Source organism: Mastigoproctus giganteus, chromosome 12 (assembly GCF_048544385.1).
Source record: "Mastigoproctus giganteus isolate SK-2022 chromosome 12, ASM4854438v1, whole genome shotgun sequence".
Taxonomy (NCBI): Eukaryota; Metazoa; Arthropoda; class Arachnida; order Uropygi; family Thelyphonidae; genus Mastigoproctus; species Mastigoproctus giganteus.
Genome location: NC_143586.1, coordinates 140,759,264 through 140,779,074, shown reverse-complemented (window position 1 = coordinate 140,779,074; position 19,811 = coordinate 140,759,264). Strand labels below are relative to the sequence as shown.

At 40.7% G+C, this 19,811-nt stretch overlaps 1 protein-coding gene across 1 annotated transcript in view; it reads right to left on the bottom strand.

The window, feature by feature from the left end:
* Nucleotides 1-10,184: 10,184 nt before the first annotated feature.
* The window catches only part of LOC150077469 (uncharacterized), a 28,063-nt gene continuing 18,436 nt past the window's right edge, over nucleotides 10,185-19,811 (bottom strand). Inside the window, exon 4 of the mRNA XM_090385912.1 lies at nucleotides 10,185-10,272. Coding sequence (XP_090242038.1) covers nucleotides 10,185-10,272 — 88 coding nt within the window. The remainder of the gene's footprint in view (nucleotides 10,273-19,811) is intronic.

Genomic DNA, 19,811 nt, shown 5'->3' with positions numbered 1-19,811 from the left:
AGTGTATAGTCAGATAACTAAGTGTATTAGAAATTAATACACTTAGTTATCTGACAGTATGTTTGAAAGGAAAGAGTCGAAAATGTTTAGGTCCTCTGATAACTCACATTTGAATGGTCTTAATAAGTTTTACTACAAGAATGGTATCTTGATTTGCATGTTTGTGTACTAATGTAATTCCTTCAAATAGGCCTCAGGGGTTGGGAATAATTCCTATTCATAATAACTGCACAATCCTGCACCACCATTATTAAAAATAAATAAATGGTGTTGTGTTAAAATAATGATATAAGGAAATGAAATAAATAGAATGATATATTCCACCGGATAAAACTGATAAAAAAAATGTGTGTTCAATAAAACATGAAATTTTAAACTGCAATGAATAAATTACAATAAAACACAGGATGATAAAAGTGCTAAAATACCGTAGCTTTCAGAGGCATCCGCCTCCTTTCTCAACAGTGAGGTTTATCGTACGGCACATCCTTAAATATCAGCAGACTCACGATTCTCAGCACGTGTTTTTACGGGGGCATGGGCAGCATTCTACCCATGTGCACTGGAACCGGAATTGGCTCGGGAACATGCTAGGCAGAACCGCTCATCCCGTCCAAGAACCACCGCCTCGAAGAGGGTATGAATGCGGATTAAAAATTTATTTATTTTTGATAATGGTTGGTGTAGGATTGTGCAGTTATTATGATTAATGTAATTCCTGTTAATAAATTAGAACTTTGAGTACTGCTGTGCATGCTAAATCAACAAATTACAAGCAAATAGTGATATTGGAAACATTGTATCATTTTGATATACTGGAATTTGAAACATGAATATTGTTAGTACAATGTATAAAGAAAAACAGGATTGGTAAGGGGATGATGAGTTTAGTTCAGAAAAGGATGGAGATTCAAGAAGAGTGTACTGCATGAAACCATCAAAATAACACTGGCTTGGTGTGATATTGTCAATCAAAACCAAGAGTTAGCATGCCTGTTTTAAACAGTGTACTATAGATAAGACAGGTGCATTGAGAATGGCTGGTTACACTGAGTTGGCTTTGCATTAGCAACACTCTCTTGTGAAGGCTCAAAATCAAGGATGCCTGTTTTAAGATTCCAGTTTGCATTTGGTAATCAATTGTCTACAAGAAAGAAAATGGCTCAGTACTGTGATCTTTCTATCTTTATAAATTCGACATTGAAAGATGGTGGGGCAATGGATGCAGTTGCCAGTATTTTGACAATAGGCAATATGATTTTGAGTTGTCACGATTCTACCATGAGTGGCTAAAGTTTTTTTTTTTTTTTTTATGAAAACCCCAAACACGAAAGGTATCAAAACCTATAGTACTTAGTACCGTGCATGGGTTGAAGGAGAGGGATGCCGGAAACTTTGCTCTAGAGACTAAACATGGGTTTCACCACATCAAGCCTCCAATAAGCAAAGTGGTGGTATTTCACCGGTTGATGAAAGTCATCTACCACCTGTGTGTGTCAAACGAGCCATAGGTCACGCATTGGGTGGCTGTGTGGTTAGCATTAGTAGAAGCATATGATGCAAGAAAGCGAGCTTTTGCAGAGCATCAGCAAAAATAAAAAAAAGTTCCCATTTCACCCTTCTGTTCGTTCCAAGTACCTGTCCAGCTCAGCCTTAAATTTATTTAGGCTATCAACTTCCACAAAAAAGGATAGAAGTCTGTTCCACCAACCAACCATTCGCTGGCTAAAGGCAAACTTCCGCACATCTATCCTACATCAATCTTTCCTCAATTTGAATTTATGCCCTCTCAAATGATTATTCTGAGCAAGAGAAAGAATTCCATCAGCATTGAGCATGCTCAAACCATTCAAGGCTTTATACACCTCAATCAGATCACCTCGCAGGTGCCTAGTCTCCAGACATGTAATTTGCAAAATTTAAGCCTCTCAACATAAGAGCAACCCTTTGTTCCATCCACTAATCTTGTTGTCCTTCTCTGTACTCGTTCCAACAGATCTACATCCTTCTTAAAATGAGGCCTCCAGACCTGTATACAGTACTCAAGGTGTGGCCTGACATTGCCTTATACAAGGGGATAATCACCTCCTTATCCCTGCTAGAAAAATTTCTGTATGTCACTGACAAGACACCATGAGCTACTCTTGCAGACAGTCTGCACTGCTCAGAAAACTTCATATCTGCCTGCACAATTACCCCCAGGTCCTTTTTATTCTCTGCCATTGTCAGTGTGGTACGATAGAGTTGATACGTTACTCTGGGATTACTGCTTCCCATATGTAGTACTTTACATTTGCCAATGTTAAACTTCATTTGTGGAGGAATTTATTGTAGCTTAAACACAGAGCGTACAGATAAAGCAGAAATATATGAGCTTTCGGCTATATGGTAGCCTTCGTCAGAATTAAAATACATGAATGGCAGTTGGAATGAAGATGTGCACTGCCAGGTGCGTGAGACGCGAGGTTTAATTGTTTGTTGACGTCTGTGGCTGTGACGCATGATGACGTGGCCAGCGCTTGTCCAATGACAGAACTACTGACTCTGTGATCGGGTTGACTTGGCAACCACTGTTCCTGTTTAAGGATTTATCCGAAGATTTTATATTTAATGATTCCAACCAGGTACGCTTTAGGTAATGGTGGGATCTGTCTACCACCACGACATCGCGGTGTGGGTCGATGTCGTGGTGGGTTGTCCAGACATGTTCGGCGATAGCTGAGTGTTCTATATCCGCTATTCTTGGCCAACCAGCATACGACATGGTCGTGAGACTACAGAAAGATTTTATCTTCATAGCCCGTAGTAGACAACACCTGAGGTTTGCGCATAGGTGCAAAGCTAACGAGATTATACCGAAAGGGTTTCGCTACAAACAACCGTTTTCTAATGAGCGCATGAGACGTGCCTGTCGGAACTTCGGCCTCAAAACCCTACGTATATGGATCGGCTGCCTCCATCATGACATACGTGCTTCAGCGAGCAAGGCAACCCTACTAGCCAACCTTAAGACTCTGATTCCCGATCCCGTTTACACTGATGTGGTCAACACTTTGTCACCAGGGCATCAGAGAATCAGATCTTTATTGTACCCGACAGAAACGTAAGTTTTGTAATTTGATAAATGAATCCCGTCAATTGCGCAGCCAATGTAATACCCCTCTCACTAATTCCACGGACTTCGTATTGAACCTAAGCAGCAAACAGTTATCTGCGGACCAAGTAAACTTATTGACTCTTGGCATGACGTTTGCCGTTCTTCCTAAGCACCCGCCGATCACCGACATCGCCTTAGGTGTGGAAGCCAGCTTATCACGCCTCCCAGAAGATGTAGCCAACACAATCCGCTTGAAGACTGCAGCAGTTCTACACCGTGCTCGCCCCGTCTCTTCTAACCTCAACCGTACACAGTTCTCTGCCCTCAAGGCATTGAAACAGGATTCGTCCATCGTCATTCTACCGGCAGACAAAGGCCGCCGTACGGTTGTAATGGATCACACTGATTACATGGCGAAAGCGCTACTACTTTTACGGGATACTACTGTATACAAACCCCTGACCATCAACCCCAACAGAGTTTTAGAACGATGGGAATCAGAGGTGAATATCCTCGTCAACAGTTGGCTGAAACAAGGGAAGATCACACAGTCAACCCGTAATCACCTCCGTGCTTCCGGATGTCAGATCCCACGGTTTTACGGCCTACCGAAAGTGCACAAAGAAGACACACCACTGAGACCAATTGTATCCTGCTGTGGATCACCGACTTACGAGCTGTCTAAATTTGTCTCGAGACTTCTTTCTCCTCTGGTTGGCAAGACCACCCACACCGTTTCCAACAGTGTTGAATTCATAAAGAGGATTCACACTGTATCCATCTCGCAGAATCAAGTTATGGCATCGTTCGACGTCATATCGCTCTTTACCTCCATCCCTGTGGAACTTGCCATTTCTTGTGCAAAACAACTCTTGGACAATGATAGAACCCTCAACGAAAGAACTGGTCTCACACCCGATGACATTTCCACCGCCCTCAGACTGTGCTTAACAGGGGGTGCGATCATATTTAATGACTCAGTCTACCAGCAGATACATGGCACGGCCATGGGTTCCCCGGTCAGCTCAATCACAGCAAACATCGTGATGGAGGAGTTAGAGGGACGTGCGTTTGCCACGCACCTGATCACATCGCCTTTTGGTGTCGCTATGTTGACGATGTGTTCGTGGTCATCCCTAGAGACTCAGGTCAGCGACTTCTATCATACCTCAACTCACTATCGCCCTTCATAAAATTCACGATTGAGCTGGAGTCGAACAACTCTTTACCATACTTAGACACACTTGTCCGACGTGAAGGCACATACCTGAGGACTACAGTTTATCGTAAGCCCATGTGTGCTGGCCAGTTTACCAACTTCCGGTCAGCACACGCGCGAGGCCACCTCCTCTCCACGGCCCGAACCTTGCTTACTCGCGCCTGGACACACTCCAGCTCCGCTGATGAAAGACGCAAAGAGGTCACTAGGGTCAAAGTAGACCTTACGAGGTGTGGCTACCCCATTGACGTCCTCGACAGGTGTGATCTACAGACACGTCACATCGTGACGACCAGCTACAACACCAACAGTGACGAGCCATCCACAAGGGCATTCATCCCATACTACCCCAACCTGTCACAACAGATCGGCAGAATCCTGAGAACACATGGAATAAAGTGCATCCAGCTCCCAGGCAGGAAACTGCGTTCTTTCATTTCCAACGTGAAAACACCTGTCCCCACCCTTCTGCAGAGCGGTTTAGTCTACCGCATCTCTTGCCGTGACTGCACTAGCTGCTACTTCGGAGAGACTGGACGTCGACTCGAGAAACGTCTCTCGGAGCACAAAAGAGCGATCCGTTTAGCGGATATAGAACACTCAGCTATCGCCGAACATGTCTGGACAACCCACCACGACATCGACCCACACCGCGATGTCGTGGTGGTAGACAGATCCCACCATTACCTAAAGCGTACCTGGTTGGAATCATTAAATATAAAATCTTCGGATAAATCCTTAAACAGGAACAGTGGTTGCCAAGTCAACCCGATCACAGAGTCAGTAGTTCTGTCATTGGACAAGCGCTGGCCACGTCATCATGCGTCACAGCCACAGACGTCAACAAACAATTAAACCTCGCGTCTCACGCACCTGGCAGTGCACATCTTCATTCCAACTGCCATTCATGTATTTTAATTCTGACGAAGGCTACCATATAGCCGAAAGCTCATATATTTCTGCTTTATCTGCACGCTCTGTGTTTAAGCTACAATAAATTCCTCAATGAATCCAGAGCGCGTAGGCCTGTTTCGTTACTTCATTTGTCACCTCTCAGCCCATCTGCTCAACTTTTCTAGATCCTGTTGCAGTAGTGTACTGTCATCAGTCATTAACAACCCTGCCAACCTTCATATTGTCTGCAAACTTGAACATTAAGCCTGATATACCATCATCAATATCATTTATAAATACAGAAAACAACAATGGACAAAACACTGATCCCTCAGGGACTCCACTAATAACATTAGTCTGCAAAGAGCAGTGTCCATTGATTACCACTGTCTTCTCCCACTCAACTATCCCTCTATCCATAGCAGCAATTTGCCTCTAATGCCACTCTGCTCCAATTTGTGCAGCAGTCTTCCATGTGCAACAGTATCAAAAGCCTTTCTAAGATCCAAATATATGATATCAAAGTTATTCCCTGCATCCAGTTCCTTTGTGATCACATAGTATCCAATCAAATTGGTCAGGCAAGACTTCCCCTTAACAAAAGCATGCTGTGTCTGAGCTATAACTGAAGTCTTGTCTAGATGATCCTGCAGTGCTTCTTTCTGGAACAGAAGTTAAACTAACAGGTCTATAATTACTTGTTGCCCTTTGATCCTCCTTTGTAAATTGGTGTCACATTTTCACATCTCCAGTCCATGGGTACCTCCCCTGAGTCCAAAGAAGCTCTCATTATTATGGCTAAGGATTTGCTTACTTCCTTTGCTGCCTCCTTTAATATAACTGGATAGATCCCGTCCACGCGGGATGCTATGTTTATCTTCAACAATTTCTCGTCCACTTTCCTCTCTGTTATTACAAAATCATCCAACTCACTGCCAGAGTTGAATACACCTCTGGCATTCCCCTCGCTGAATAACAACTCATGTGTGAATGTAGATGCAAAATACTCATTTAGTTTGTTAGCCACCTGAGCAGGATCATCAACAGTTGAACCATCAATATCCAGTGGACCAATTTGATTCATCCCTTTACTTCTAGAGTTTACATAAGTAAAGAACTCTTAGAACTCTTTGTTTTTCTTTGCATCATTTGCCAAGGATTTCTCATAATCTGCCTTTTCCTGCCTAATCTCCTTTGTAACTTGGTTACAGACCAGTTTATATCTATCATAGGCTTTCAATGTCACCCATTAATTTATATGTATCCCATGCATTTTTCTTCTCTGCCACATGTCTCATTAGTTCATCTGACATCCATTTAGGCCTAAACCTTGAACAATATTTCTTAGTTGGTATGTAAAGCCTAGTAGCTTCCAAGATAAATTCTTTGAATGCTTTCCATTTTGAATTTGCTGTTGGTAACATCATCAGTTGGTCCCACTGTATGGAATTTAAACACTGTCTCGGACCACAGTAGTCGCCTTTACGAAAGCAAAAACCCTTCCCTTTACCCCTGATGGTAGTTACCTCTTTGAGTAAATCCCACTTCAGCACACTGTGATCACTGCCACCTAGTGGTTCCTTTATCTGCAGATTCTTAATGTATGAAGAATCACTACTAATAATCAGATCATGAGCATTACTCCCTCTAGTTGCCTCCCGAACATGCTGATGTAGAAAACAATCATCCAATAAATCCACAAAAGCCTTGCTAATGTGTGAATGACCAACCCACAAATTCCAGTCAACATCAGAAAAGTATTAGTTAAGTTACAGAAAAGTATTAGTTAAATTCTTTTCCGACAAATTCCACATTATATTCTTAAAGAAATATCTCACGTATGACATAATCCCCGATTTCGCTCTTATCTGCGCCAAAAACAGTTAAAAAATACCCTTTTATCATACACTTTCCACCAGCTAAGCGGATTACTATGAGGAGAGTGCTGAAAATTAAGCTAAGCTATACATGCGATCTAGTCTGTACAGTTCCTTATTATTCTCAGAGTTATTAGGCTCATAACACATCAAATTATCAAACACACTCCTACTCTCAATTTTGATTTCCCAATGCTTCACACCAAACTGACTCGACACTTCATTGTCCAGCGATGGCGACTGGTTTCACTTCCTTGGATTTTGTGTTTCTTAACTAATAATATAAACCCTCCTCCCTTCCTATACACATTGTACTCCCCAAATTCCAGTTCTGCACTGCTTATATCTGTGTGACACCACGTCTCTGATATCCCAACAATATCTGCCTTTGATGCCTTGATTAGCACTTCGAATTCATCATATTTATTTACTATTCTTCTAGCATTGGTGTACGTGCAAGTATACATGCACGTTTTTACTCTTAGTTACCCTAACACAGCCCATATATTTACTTTTCTGTGATGACTCCCAGTAGCTCTCAAGATCCACAGCAACTTGCTCTCTAGGCTGCTGTTCATTACAATAGAAGCAGTGCAACAATCTTTCGCCTCTGCCTGTGGCTACTGTTAATCTTTTAGTCTGTGACTCTTCCCAAGCTAGAAGTTTTCCAATCCACCTAACACTGCCTCGATAGTATCAGTAAATATTCTTGCACCCTTTCTATTTAAGTACAACCCATCCCTGTACAAGTAGTCTCTCCTGTTGGCAAGCACAGACCATGCTGAAAAAACATTCTACCCTGTCAGTCATGCACAATCTCTCCAAGGTCGAATTATTATTATTATTAGCCATATGGTGCAAGGAAAACTGGGGCTTATGTTGCACAAGCCAAAAAAAAAAATTCTTGATTGACAAGGCTCTCATCATATAATCCCTCCTGTCATGTCTTGGGCAGAATTGCAGACACTTTCAAATTTAACCCTAACTTGACTTTTTCAGCATTGACCTGTACTTGTTAAGTAAATGTACAGATCTCTTACTCTTAAGGTCATTAGTGTCCAAGTGTACAACAAAATCACCTTTTGTGCCCTTAAAAAATGATATCTGCCCTACAACGTAATCAACTTTTGGCCAGGCAGACATACCCTGGTCCTGTTCCACCTATCCTTTTTGCATAATATATTCCCAGACTCCCTGACAATAGAGTCACCAACAGTAACTACTTCTTGTGGGACCAGTGCATTCTACCTTGGAGATTGCTGCTGTGATGCCTGATGCACAGGAGTGAGCTCTGGCATTGAGCTGGGCAGCTGAGAGCTTGATAGGTCCCTCATTATCTTCTTCGAGGGCATATACCCTACACCTCAAACTCTCATAGACACCCATCAGAATGCTGAGTTGTCACCTAATTTCTTCACAGTCTCTGCACCTAGCACATACAAAGAAATCCTCCTTGGCTAGATCATGTCCTGTTCTAGACAGGTCTACAAACATTTCGCATTTTGCACATTTTTTTTAGATTGTGATGCATTGGAGAACCGCCCCTTCGGTTCTCCCGCAAACCACACTACTACTGCTACTTTGTGCTCATCGCTTGCTGCTCTTGTCTGGGTCATGATTCCATTTAAGTATAATTTAATTAACAATGAATTTAATAAGATTAATAAATTTTACTGATTAACTGATATTATTATACTAATCTAACATATTTCTAATACAGTGCCATGTATTTCGCTATTTAGTTTTAAGTTAAACCTTACCCTATGAAGTTCAGGATTTACATTACGCTATTCCGCATTATATAACAATGGCAGCAAGTTACGGACGGTAAGATCTATGGACACTAAGTATTAACTTTCGAAATCGCTATCTAAATTCAAATAAACAAAGGAGCTTGACTAGGACTATAAAGTTCCTTATAGAAAATAATTTAGAATAACAATTAAGTCAATAAAACAACTAAATATATATAAAAACTTGAGTGTTCACTGGAGCTGCAAAAATCTTGGCCAACACAGTAATAACCTCGAACATGTCTTTTATAATCCTATAAATAATACAATAAAATAAGTAAAACAATTAGAGTTCCATTTTCTGAATATGATGATATAAATAAACAGAATTATTTATTCATCTATTCTTGTATGCTCATTCGTGCTCTCTCTCTCTTGTTTAAGATTTGCTTCAAACAAGCCAAAAGTAAAATTTTCTGAGAGATAAATAGTCTGTCAAGCAAAAATCAAGATAATTCGTTATTTTTAAAAATTACAAATATAATATTTATATTTTGATATATTAACAATATTTTCTTAAAGACTTCTCCACAACTAAGAATTTGCTGCACTTTCAAATTGTATTTGGTATCAGCTGTTCGAAGCCATCAGTATTCTTTTGTGTCAGGTTACATTTTGTTGAGGAAAACTCTTCAAATTGCTTTACTGTTTTTATCCTGTTGAAAATTAATTAATCAGTGTACTAAAATATGGGGATGAGCATAACATTAAAAGAAAAGAAATTAAGCTCTTGAATTCAGTGTCCTCAAATGCTTTAACTGCAGCTTTATCACTTAGATTCATTAATGAAAACAATTTTAAAATTAATCAAATCTACTCTTTTTGTTAAAAATATTCTAATAAAAATGCTTTTGTAAAAGCAAATTAATTAATACATATCTAGTCTCAAAATATCTATTCACAACAGTAGCTTTCATATAAACTTTTAAAACATGAAATAACTTCCACGTTTTATAAGTATATAATTCGAGCAACCCCCCTCCCAACATGCCTGGAAATTTTGTTATTATGTATGTCTTAATTAATAGTAATAAATTCTGACTGGATCAGTAAAAAAAAAAAAAAAAACACACACACACACACAGAACAATGCTGTTAATACACAGTATTTTTTTTTTTACCAAAACAATTCTCTGATGTATTCGTTATATACAATGATATTATATTACCAATCTTCTAGCTTCAGAATATAAAAAACAAAACAACAAAAAAAAGACTCAGACATATAGAAATCTTCTGATAAAAATTGAATAGCAAATTATAATTTATACACATATATATATTTATATATATACACTTTAAAATCATCTTTTCGTTTTTTTCTTCTTTCTCAATTTTTCTTCATGTTCTTTTCTTATATCTTCCAGGTCCTCTTTTAATCCAAATTTGGCACTATAAAAATTAATTTTCAATGTTAATTATTTTGAAAAAACTGCTGACTAAACTAAAACTCATTCAAAATATGATACTGTAAAATACTATTTTTATATATATTTTATTATTAAAATTCCAGACTATGTATGAAAGTATTCTGTACCGTTACATTTGATGTAATAGTAATCTCTCAATATTATCCATGGTGCTGACTATCTGCAACAAGCACTCTCATAAACTGTACTATACAGTAAAGTCACAGGATCCTATGCAGTGGGGGGGGGGTTGAGGCAAAACATTGTGGTTGCTACCAACTATGCACTTTCACATCGCTGCTTCTGACTGTGAGAACCAGGCCAATAACATTTGAGCCCCTTGTTCTCTCTATGACATACTGGAATAAATAAGTCATCCAGTTGGTTAAAAAAGGTTGAAACAACTGGGAGACTTATTTATTGGGGTTGGGGTTTATAGTCTAATTTTGATACTGCAACAGCAGAGCACTCAAAGTTGACAGTGCAGACAGTAAGAGATCATGTTTCTGAGCCTCATTATAAAAAAAAATATAATTACCCATAATTACCCATTATAAAAAAAAAAAAATATATATATATATATATATATTTCATATAGATACATATACCCCAATGAGCCAAAACATTATAATTAGCGAGTTGTTATGCAAATTGAAGCAACTGCAGGTGGACTACAGCATGTGCGCGGGTCAGGACACAGTATAAAAAACACCTGATACTGAGCTCCGTTAATCAGTGTTACTCTTGTTCTTCAGATGGGAAAGGCAGCAGACTTAGGCAAGTTTGACAAAGGCCAAATTGTAATGGCCAGATGACTGGGTCAGATCATATCTGAAACAGCATGGCTGGTGGGATGCTCACGGTCAGCCTTGGTTAGTACCTACTGAAAGTGGTCTGAGGAGGGAAAACCCAAGAACAGCCAGCGAGGTGTTGGACGACAACAGCTCATCGATGCTCGAGGTGAGCGAAGGCTCTCCCGGATGGTACGTGGCAACAGAAAGGCGACTGTGGTGCAACTTGCTGGTAATTGGAATGCTGGTGATGGGAGCAATGTGTCACAACACACAGTACATCGAACACTGCTGAAAATGGGGCCACATAGCCGGAGGCCGCTCTGAGTACCCATTCTAACCATGGTTCACTGGCAACAGCGCCTACAATGGGCATGCAAACATTGAAACTGGACATTGGGTGATTGGAAGAAGATCGTCTGGTCCGATGATACACGTTTCCTGTTGCACCATGTGGACAGCCGGGTACGTATACGTCGTTTACCTGGGGAAGTGATGGCACCTGGATGCACCGTGGGACGAAAACAAGCCGGTGGTGGTGGTGTCATGCTTTGGACAATGTTCTGCTGGGATACCCTGGGTCCAGTCATCCATGTGCTGGGCACTCTGACGTCTACCACTTACCTAAAATATCAAAAACAGGAAAGTCCCTGGAGATGATTGGATTGAACCAGAGATGCTCAAAAAGGCAGTAGAGAAGATACCAGACGTCATTCTAAATCTCTTCAATCGCTGTCTTTCAGAAGGCTACCCTAATAAGTGGAAAACAGCAAGAATAAGACTTATACTTATGAATCCCACCAACCCCAGGATAAGCCAACATCGTATAGACCCATAGCTTTGCTTTCTACCTTGAGCAAACTTTCTGAGCAGCTTTTATAACAGAGATTAGAGACTCACTTCCAGGAATCGAACATGATGTCGCCGAACCATTTCGGCTTCAGATGATGTTCAGTGGCAAACGCTTTGGAAAACATAATTGAGGCAGCAAAAAACTGCGACATGCAGTATTTTCTCCTCATATCAATAGACTTGGCTGGCACTTTTGATTCTCTCTGCTGGCCTGAAATCATGGCCAGACTTCGGCACGCCCAAATTCCAGGCAACCTGTTGTGGTGCCTTAGATCATACTTGAATGACAGAAGGATTACAAAGCACCAGATGAGTGGTGGAGGTGCATGAGGGCAGTTGGAGGGAATGTCACGATGAGTGGTGGAGCCGCATGAGGGCAGTTGGAGGGAATCTCACCATGTGTGACAGTTGCACTGTCAACTTTGAGTGCTCGGGCTGTTGCTGAGCATTGCTGGGTCGAGCAACATGATCCCCGTCACGACACTGAAACCGTCGACTACTAACGTGAATACTGCCAGCGCTCGTGGCTTGAGGCACTCCGCATTGCAAATGTACTATGAATCGCAAGAGGACAGTTGATATGATCCCATTAGGGAGTTTACCATTCTATATTGAGATGAGTGCTGGCATGCATTACGTATGCATGATGCTGCGTTGGGGGTTGTGATCATGCCCAGTCTTCTTTTATAATTACCAGTGTGCATATACTCGGTGCACCATGCACTGCCTGGCTGGTGGGGGGATACCTCTCTCCAAAAGCTACTATTTATTCCTTTATTTTAGCGCGTTTATCCTTTTTCATGTCTGGTTTAATGCTTTGTTTATATATGTAATTCATATTGTATTTTATTTAATTTATTTGAATGAAGTTGTTGATTGTGAAAAGTAATGTGGAGAAATGTAGAGGAGGTGCAGTTGCTGTTTTATATATATCGAAGTTGCTGTGTTATAAGTCGCTATTAGACTTTATTGAATGACACTCTCGGAGGAGAGTGCTGTTGCTCAATTTTTTTGTGTTGTGTTTTTTTTTTTTTTTTATTTTATATTGCACCACTCTATTACTTGTGATATGTTTTTTAGTTTTTTAGTAGTAGGGTCTAAGTATCACAAAATTTTCTTTTCACAATTTACTAAGTTAAGTCAGACTTCATTAAGATAAAATACAATATTATATACATGAAGCATTAAAATAGACATAAAAAGAGATAAAAGCATTGAGAAGGAACAAAATGGTGGCTTTTGGGGTGGGGTGTCCCTTCATCGGCTACTTGGTGTGCGTTGCACTTAGTATGTACACACTGGTTAAAATAACAAAGACTGGGCATGATCGTGGAGTCGTGGCTCCGGACGCAGCATTGCACCTGCGTAATGCTGCATTACTCATAATGGGGTGCATGTGTACCGTTTGCAATTCTAGCAATGTGGACTGCCTCAAGTTACAAGCATTGACAGTTTTAGTTTTAGCAATGGCCACATGGTGCAAGGAAGCCTATGGCTTATGCTGCACTAGCCAAAAAAAAAAATAATAAATAAATAAATAATAAGAAAATTTTAAAAAATAAATAATTAAAAAGAGAAAAGGAAACAGACAATCTATGCATTTCCTTCCTCCTGTAGGTAATTATCCAGCTGACCTTTGAATTTCCCCAAATGTCAGCCTCTAACTCTACCACCCATGTAGGTAACTTATTCCAGTAATTTATAACTCACTGGCTAAAATAAAACTTCTTGCAATCAGTCTAAACTTGAAATTATGGACCCTAGTTCTAGCATCATTTATAACTGTGAAAATTTCGTCCTCATTCATTTTACTTATGCCTCTCAGAGCCTTAAACACTTCAATCAAGTCTCTTCTAAGGTGCCTAGTTTCAAAGTTCTGTAACCCACACATTCGAAGTCTTTCCTCATATGGACATCCTTGTGCTGATCTCACCTGGCAAGTTACCAGTCTTTGGACCATTCAAGAAGCACAATGTCTTTCTTTAGATGCAGTATCCATACCTGAACACAGTATTTCAAGCATGGTTTAACAATAGCCTCATATAATGGGATTATGTCATCCTTAACTCTACTAGCAATTGTTCGATATGATGCCATGGGCCTTGCTTGCAACCTGTCTACAATGCTCAGAGAACTTCATGTCTGACCATATCGTAACATCCAAGTCCCTTTCTTCCACTACCGGCTTTAGTTCAACTCCACCAAGTGTATAAGTTATTTTGGAGTTACTGTTCCTCAGGTGTAATACCTTACACTTTGCTGGATTAAAGCATAGTTGCCATTTTTCTGACCATCCCTGAAGTCCATCTAGGTCACTTTGAAGAAGCTCTGCTTGGCAGTGATCATCAACTGCAAATTTATACATCACACCATCTACCCCTTCATCAATGCCATTTATGGAAATCAAAAACAACAGTGGTCCTAATACTGATCCTTGGGGAACCCCACTTCTTACATCAACTCAATCTGAGGAATAACCATTTATCACAACCCCCTGCCAATTGCCCCTGAAGCCATTCAGCTATCCATCTAAGGATTTTCCTGTGATTCCAACCTGTTCCATCTTATAAAGTAACTGTTCATGCGGGACTGAGTCAAATGCTTTGCTGAAATCCAAATAAAAATGTCGAAATTATTTCCTAAGTCCAGATCTTGAGTGACCCTGTCAAAATAGCTAAACCAGATTAGTTAAACATGATTTTCCCTTTACAAAACCATGCAGAGTAACCTTCAGAATTCCATTTCTATATAAATGATCCTGAATTCCACCCTTGATTGTCTCCGTGATTTTCCTTACTACTGAAGTTAGACCGACTTACCGGTAATTTCCCACTTCACTCTTAGAACCACGCTTATGTATTGGAGATCCATTGGTGCTTTTCCAATTCAACAGAATCACTTCCGAGTCCAGTGATGCTCTCATAATTAGCCTCAATAGTTCAATGCACTCACTTGCTGCCTCCCTTAAGATTATAGGGTATATGCCATCAATGCCAGGAGCCTTACTGGCTGTAGGCTCCAAAGTTTTTTCATTAAATAAACATGTGCCATTTCAACATCATTAATCACATTATTTTCAACTTCACTCCCATAATTTCTCATTGACACAAAGGGTTTTTCTTCTGTAAATATCGATGCAAAGTAACTGTTGAATTCATCTGCAACTTCAGCTGGGGTATATATTTTAGTACCATATATATCTTTATACAGAAGTGAAACTTGTCAATATGTGTACCACTTAATTAATTTAAATTTTTTTTAAAACAAGAATAGAAGATAAAATTAACCTTACAGAAAGTAAATAGTCCCCCCCGTCCCGTCCAAACATCTCGCTCACATGATCAGAGACAAAATTTTAAATTTTACTCATGGGAGTGTCTGCGTGGGTAGCACAGTGGTATCGTCACCATCCTCCCAACACCGGGTGGAAAAGGCCCGGGTTCAAATCCCGTCGATGATGCGAGGAACTTTAGTGAGCTTTTTCACTCCATGGCTGAGTTAGTCAGTCTCAGACATAGATCGCAAGGCTTCTCCCCCCAGAAACTGGGGTTTATTCGTCCAGCAAAACAGGCAAATCGACCAGAGAACACATGCAATTTACAGACACGAATACGGGTTAATGTAATCATATGCGGGTAACCCTAATATAATAATAATATATATGTCTCCAGGCAGGTCCACAGAGGCTGTCCCCAGGGATCAGTTCTGGGGCCCCTTCTGTGGACTCTTGTGCTGGATGAGTTCCTCAATATGGAAATCCCTAATATAAGAAAGCAGGCATATGCCGATAATCTCATACTGATGCTGCAGGCTAATAGCAGGACACAGCTGGAGACCCATGAAAATCATGCCATTTCTGTTCTGTAAGGATGAGCAAATGGAAACCTACTGAACATCTCACTGGAAAAAGCACATTCAATACACCTCAAGGGCTCCACTGATCCCAGGAGGCCTCCCCAGATCAAGATAAATGGAACAACCATTAAACTCCAAACAGAAGTCAAATATCTTAGCGTTATCCTCGATAGATACCTCAACGTCACACCGCATCTTAGTTACCTCAGAGTAAAATTCAGGAAATATTCCACCCTATTCCGTAGAGTTACATGCAGACACTGGGGTCTGAAGAAGAGGGTGCTCGCTATCCTCTACAAGGCATTCTTCATCCCGGCACTGGCTTATGCAGCTGGAGCTTGGTACACTAAGGCAAGCACTGCTGTTAACAGAAGGAAATTGGAAACCATCCATTGAATAATTCTGCTGATAACAACCAGAGCATGCTGCACGGTGAGTATCCACGCTCTCCAGGTCCTTGCGGGATGTCTCCCTCTGGACTTGGAGATTGTCAGCCGTGGGCTGTTTGTTTGTTATTTGGTTTTTAGGAGCATTAGCAACTAAGGCCATATTGCTCCGAGCCGTGGGCTGACAATCTCCAAGTCCAGAGGGAGAAACTTGGGAGCACCTGCTCTACGAATGTAATATCTATGAAGACCTCCATGTCCTGCTATTTATCAAACTATGCTCCATCCTTAGAAATCAGGAGGACATAGTGCTGCAGGAAGAAGAAAATTATAAGGCTTTCATGCTTTTTGCTCAATATCTCTTCGCGAGGCAAAGAGTACTTCCTCCACCCTGAAACAAATTTCAGACTTTGGACCACCGAATAGACACAAAGAACACAACTGGCCATTGACAACCAGCTGAGTGATTTGGTTTGGTTTTTTTTTTTTTTTAGGAGCATTAGCAACTAAGGCCATATTGGTCCGGGGATATGCAGTGGTCATTCCCTGACCTTTCCGCATCCTCCGTATTTGGTGGTCACGGGCTCAAACCTCAGTCGGATCAAGAAGCGTGTGCTACGCACTGCTGCTCCTGCTCACCTGGCTACGGAGGCAGCCCCCAGCTGAGTGACTACAGGACTTGAACACAAGAGGCAATGACAACCTACAGCAACTGAAAGACAACTGAGTCCTTACTGGATACGACCAAACACTGGGACCTAGACGTAGCTGGCCTGTCACGTGCAGGTGACGCATCATGGCCTCTGTCAAGACTAAGTACACCACCTGGAGAGTCAAAGTGAACGACTTAGATTGCAGCCTTGCTGCCAACTAGCCAAATGGCAACACAGGTCCGACACCTTGCAGGGCCTGCTTTATCTCCTTTTCCCGATGGGGAGGGGAGACACCCCTGTCTCCTCCTCTCCCTGCCAAACCCACTTTCCCTCTGGTGTGGAATGGGCATGCCCACTGAACATTTGGGGGCCACCATCTCTATCGGTCCCTTTCTTCTTTTTCTATCCTCCAGCCTTCCTTCTTCCCCCACACAAATCTGTCTACCTTCACAGCACACAGCCCCACAGGTTACAAAATTGTAACTACACCAAAATTGCTTGCCCGACCCTTTTCAGCCAAAAATAAAACTCATGCAGCGTACAATACCAAACAAAAGCATCAGTAGCGATTAAAGCAATATTTTTTTTTTTTTTTTTTTATAGGTCCTAGCCACTGAAATCTGAGGAAAGTAGGTGGCAGGACCTGCCAGAGTACTGATTCCTTACTAGTTTGTTTGTTTGTTATTTGGTTTTTAGGAGCATTAGCAACTAAGGCCATATTGCTCTGGGGATATGCGGTGGTCATTCCCTGACCTTTCTGCATCCTCCGTATTTGGTGGTCATGGACTTGAACCCCAGTCTAATCAAGAAGAGTGTGCTATGCACTGCTGCTCCTGCCCACCTGACTACGGAGGCACCTCCTTACTGGTAACACCTGGCTAGCCTCCACGTGGTGTGGTATGGGCAACGTCGAGTCCCATCAGGGGGCCCGATGGCCAATAAGCCAGATGAACAATGGGCACAACAGATTACACAATACACGATCCACACACTTTAAATCTCTGGCTTGACAGGGTACTGTCACTCGATACAGAGAACACCGTGGAGAATGGAGAAATCCAAGGAGCCGCTTCACCAGTGGTTTTCAACTGGGGTGCCCCAACAACATTCTTTGGGTGTTGTGTAATTTGGGTTTAATTTACTTAAAAAAAAGTTATTATTTTTTTTAAAATTTGTATATTTATTTCATTATAAAAAGGTGTACGGCATCCATTGTACAATATCTTTTTAATTTTGTGGTCATCTATAATTGATCTTTATTTAGTACCTCTATATAAAGAATAAAATTATTATATAGGTATATATTAAAAGGTCGAAAACCACTGTGCTAGGTATTTCTTTTGGCCTAGGGGTGCCGTGAAAAGATTACCGGGGCACTAAGGGTGCCGTGCATCGAGAAAGCTTGGGAACCTCTGCACTAGACCCTCAACATACCAAATACCTAAACATCATTGCTGATCATTTACACCCTACCATGACAACTTCTTCCCCTTCGGCAGTGCCATCTTTTCAGCAGGATAATGTGCCATGCTACACCACCTGGATTGTTCAAGACTGGTTCATGGAACATAAGGAGGACTTCCAGGTATTGCCCTGGCCTCCAAACTCCCCAGACATCAATCCCATCGAGCATCTGTGGTTTGTGTTGGAACAACAACTCCAATCTGCGGCCTCTCAACCACGGACCTTACAGTAGTTAAAGGATCTGCTGGTTACGTGTTGGTACCAGACACCACAAGACACATCTATAAATCTTGTAGTGTCCATGCCTTGTCGGGTACAAGCTGTTTTGGCGGCACGTGGAGGACCAACATCATATTGGGTAGGTGGTCAAAACTTTTTGGCTCACCCATATATGTTTTCTTACTGTGTTTATAGCTTATTTTGGTTCGTATCTGTACATTCTCCAACAGTAACCATCCCCTCCCCTTCCTTGGTCACTAAAACAGACTTAACAATAACTGATACAGTATAATGTATTAGTTATTATTTAATGTTAGAGCTCCAATGCATCTTTGACAACATGAAGACATTTTTGTTTCACTTGGCTGTTAAAAAAAGACGTGCTGCTAGTATACAGCATTTGCCATTCCTGTGGTTCCACGTTCCTATCTCCTAGAATTCTTCCTACAACCTTGTCATTGCACATTTGGAGCACACTAAAGAATCTGCTGACCTCTACATGTGGTCAACCCATCTCTATCCTTCCAATGCCTCTCACTGAAAATCATCCAAATGCTATCTCTTACCATGTTGTACAATCCTGTGAAAGAAACCCATCAGATATGTCTTGCTTAGGTGGAATAAAACTGAAATTGCCTATTTTCAAAAGAGGTAAGAAATTGACACATTTATTCAAATTTTACATACATTTACTGAAAGAGCACATATACTGTAAATAGCATGCATTTCTTCAGTTTTAAATATACTCAAACAGTGGAAAATGTGCAACTTTTTAACTTTTGCACATTACAATAATATCCAGGAATGCCATTAAACTTCTGAAAAGAACAATCTTTCTGTGTAGCTTTCAAGAAAATAAAGATTAATGCTTCAAAACCATCTTCACAGCACAAGGAGAGTCCTTAATGTATCTACTTGATTACCTTCCTCTCCTTCTGATGTCCAAGAATGTTTTGATCATGTTTGTTGCTGTGAGCATAATATTGGCTCTCCTAGTAGCCTTATTGAAATTATCAATTATAATTAACAACAGACATAGTTGTCAAGGTAATTAATTTTCTCTTTTTCTTTTTCATATACCACAGCCTCTGCGGGGCCTATCTTTGGAGTATTTGGGCCCTAGGCAAAATATTTTTGAGGACTCCCATACCCTACTTTAATAATAATAAAAAAAAAAATAAAAAAAATGCATATATTTCTAAGAGTAAAAAATTAAGAATAAAATACACATACGTATTCTAATAAAACATTTATTTTTGGTATCAAAATCAGGTACAAGTATAAATATAAATACCACGATAA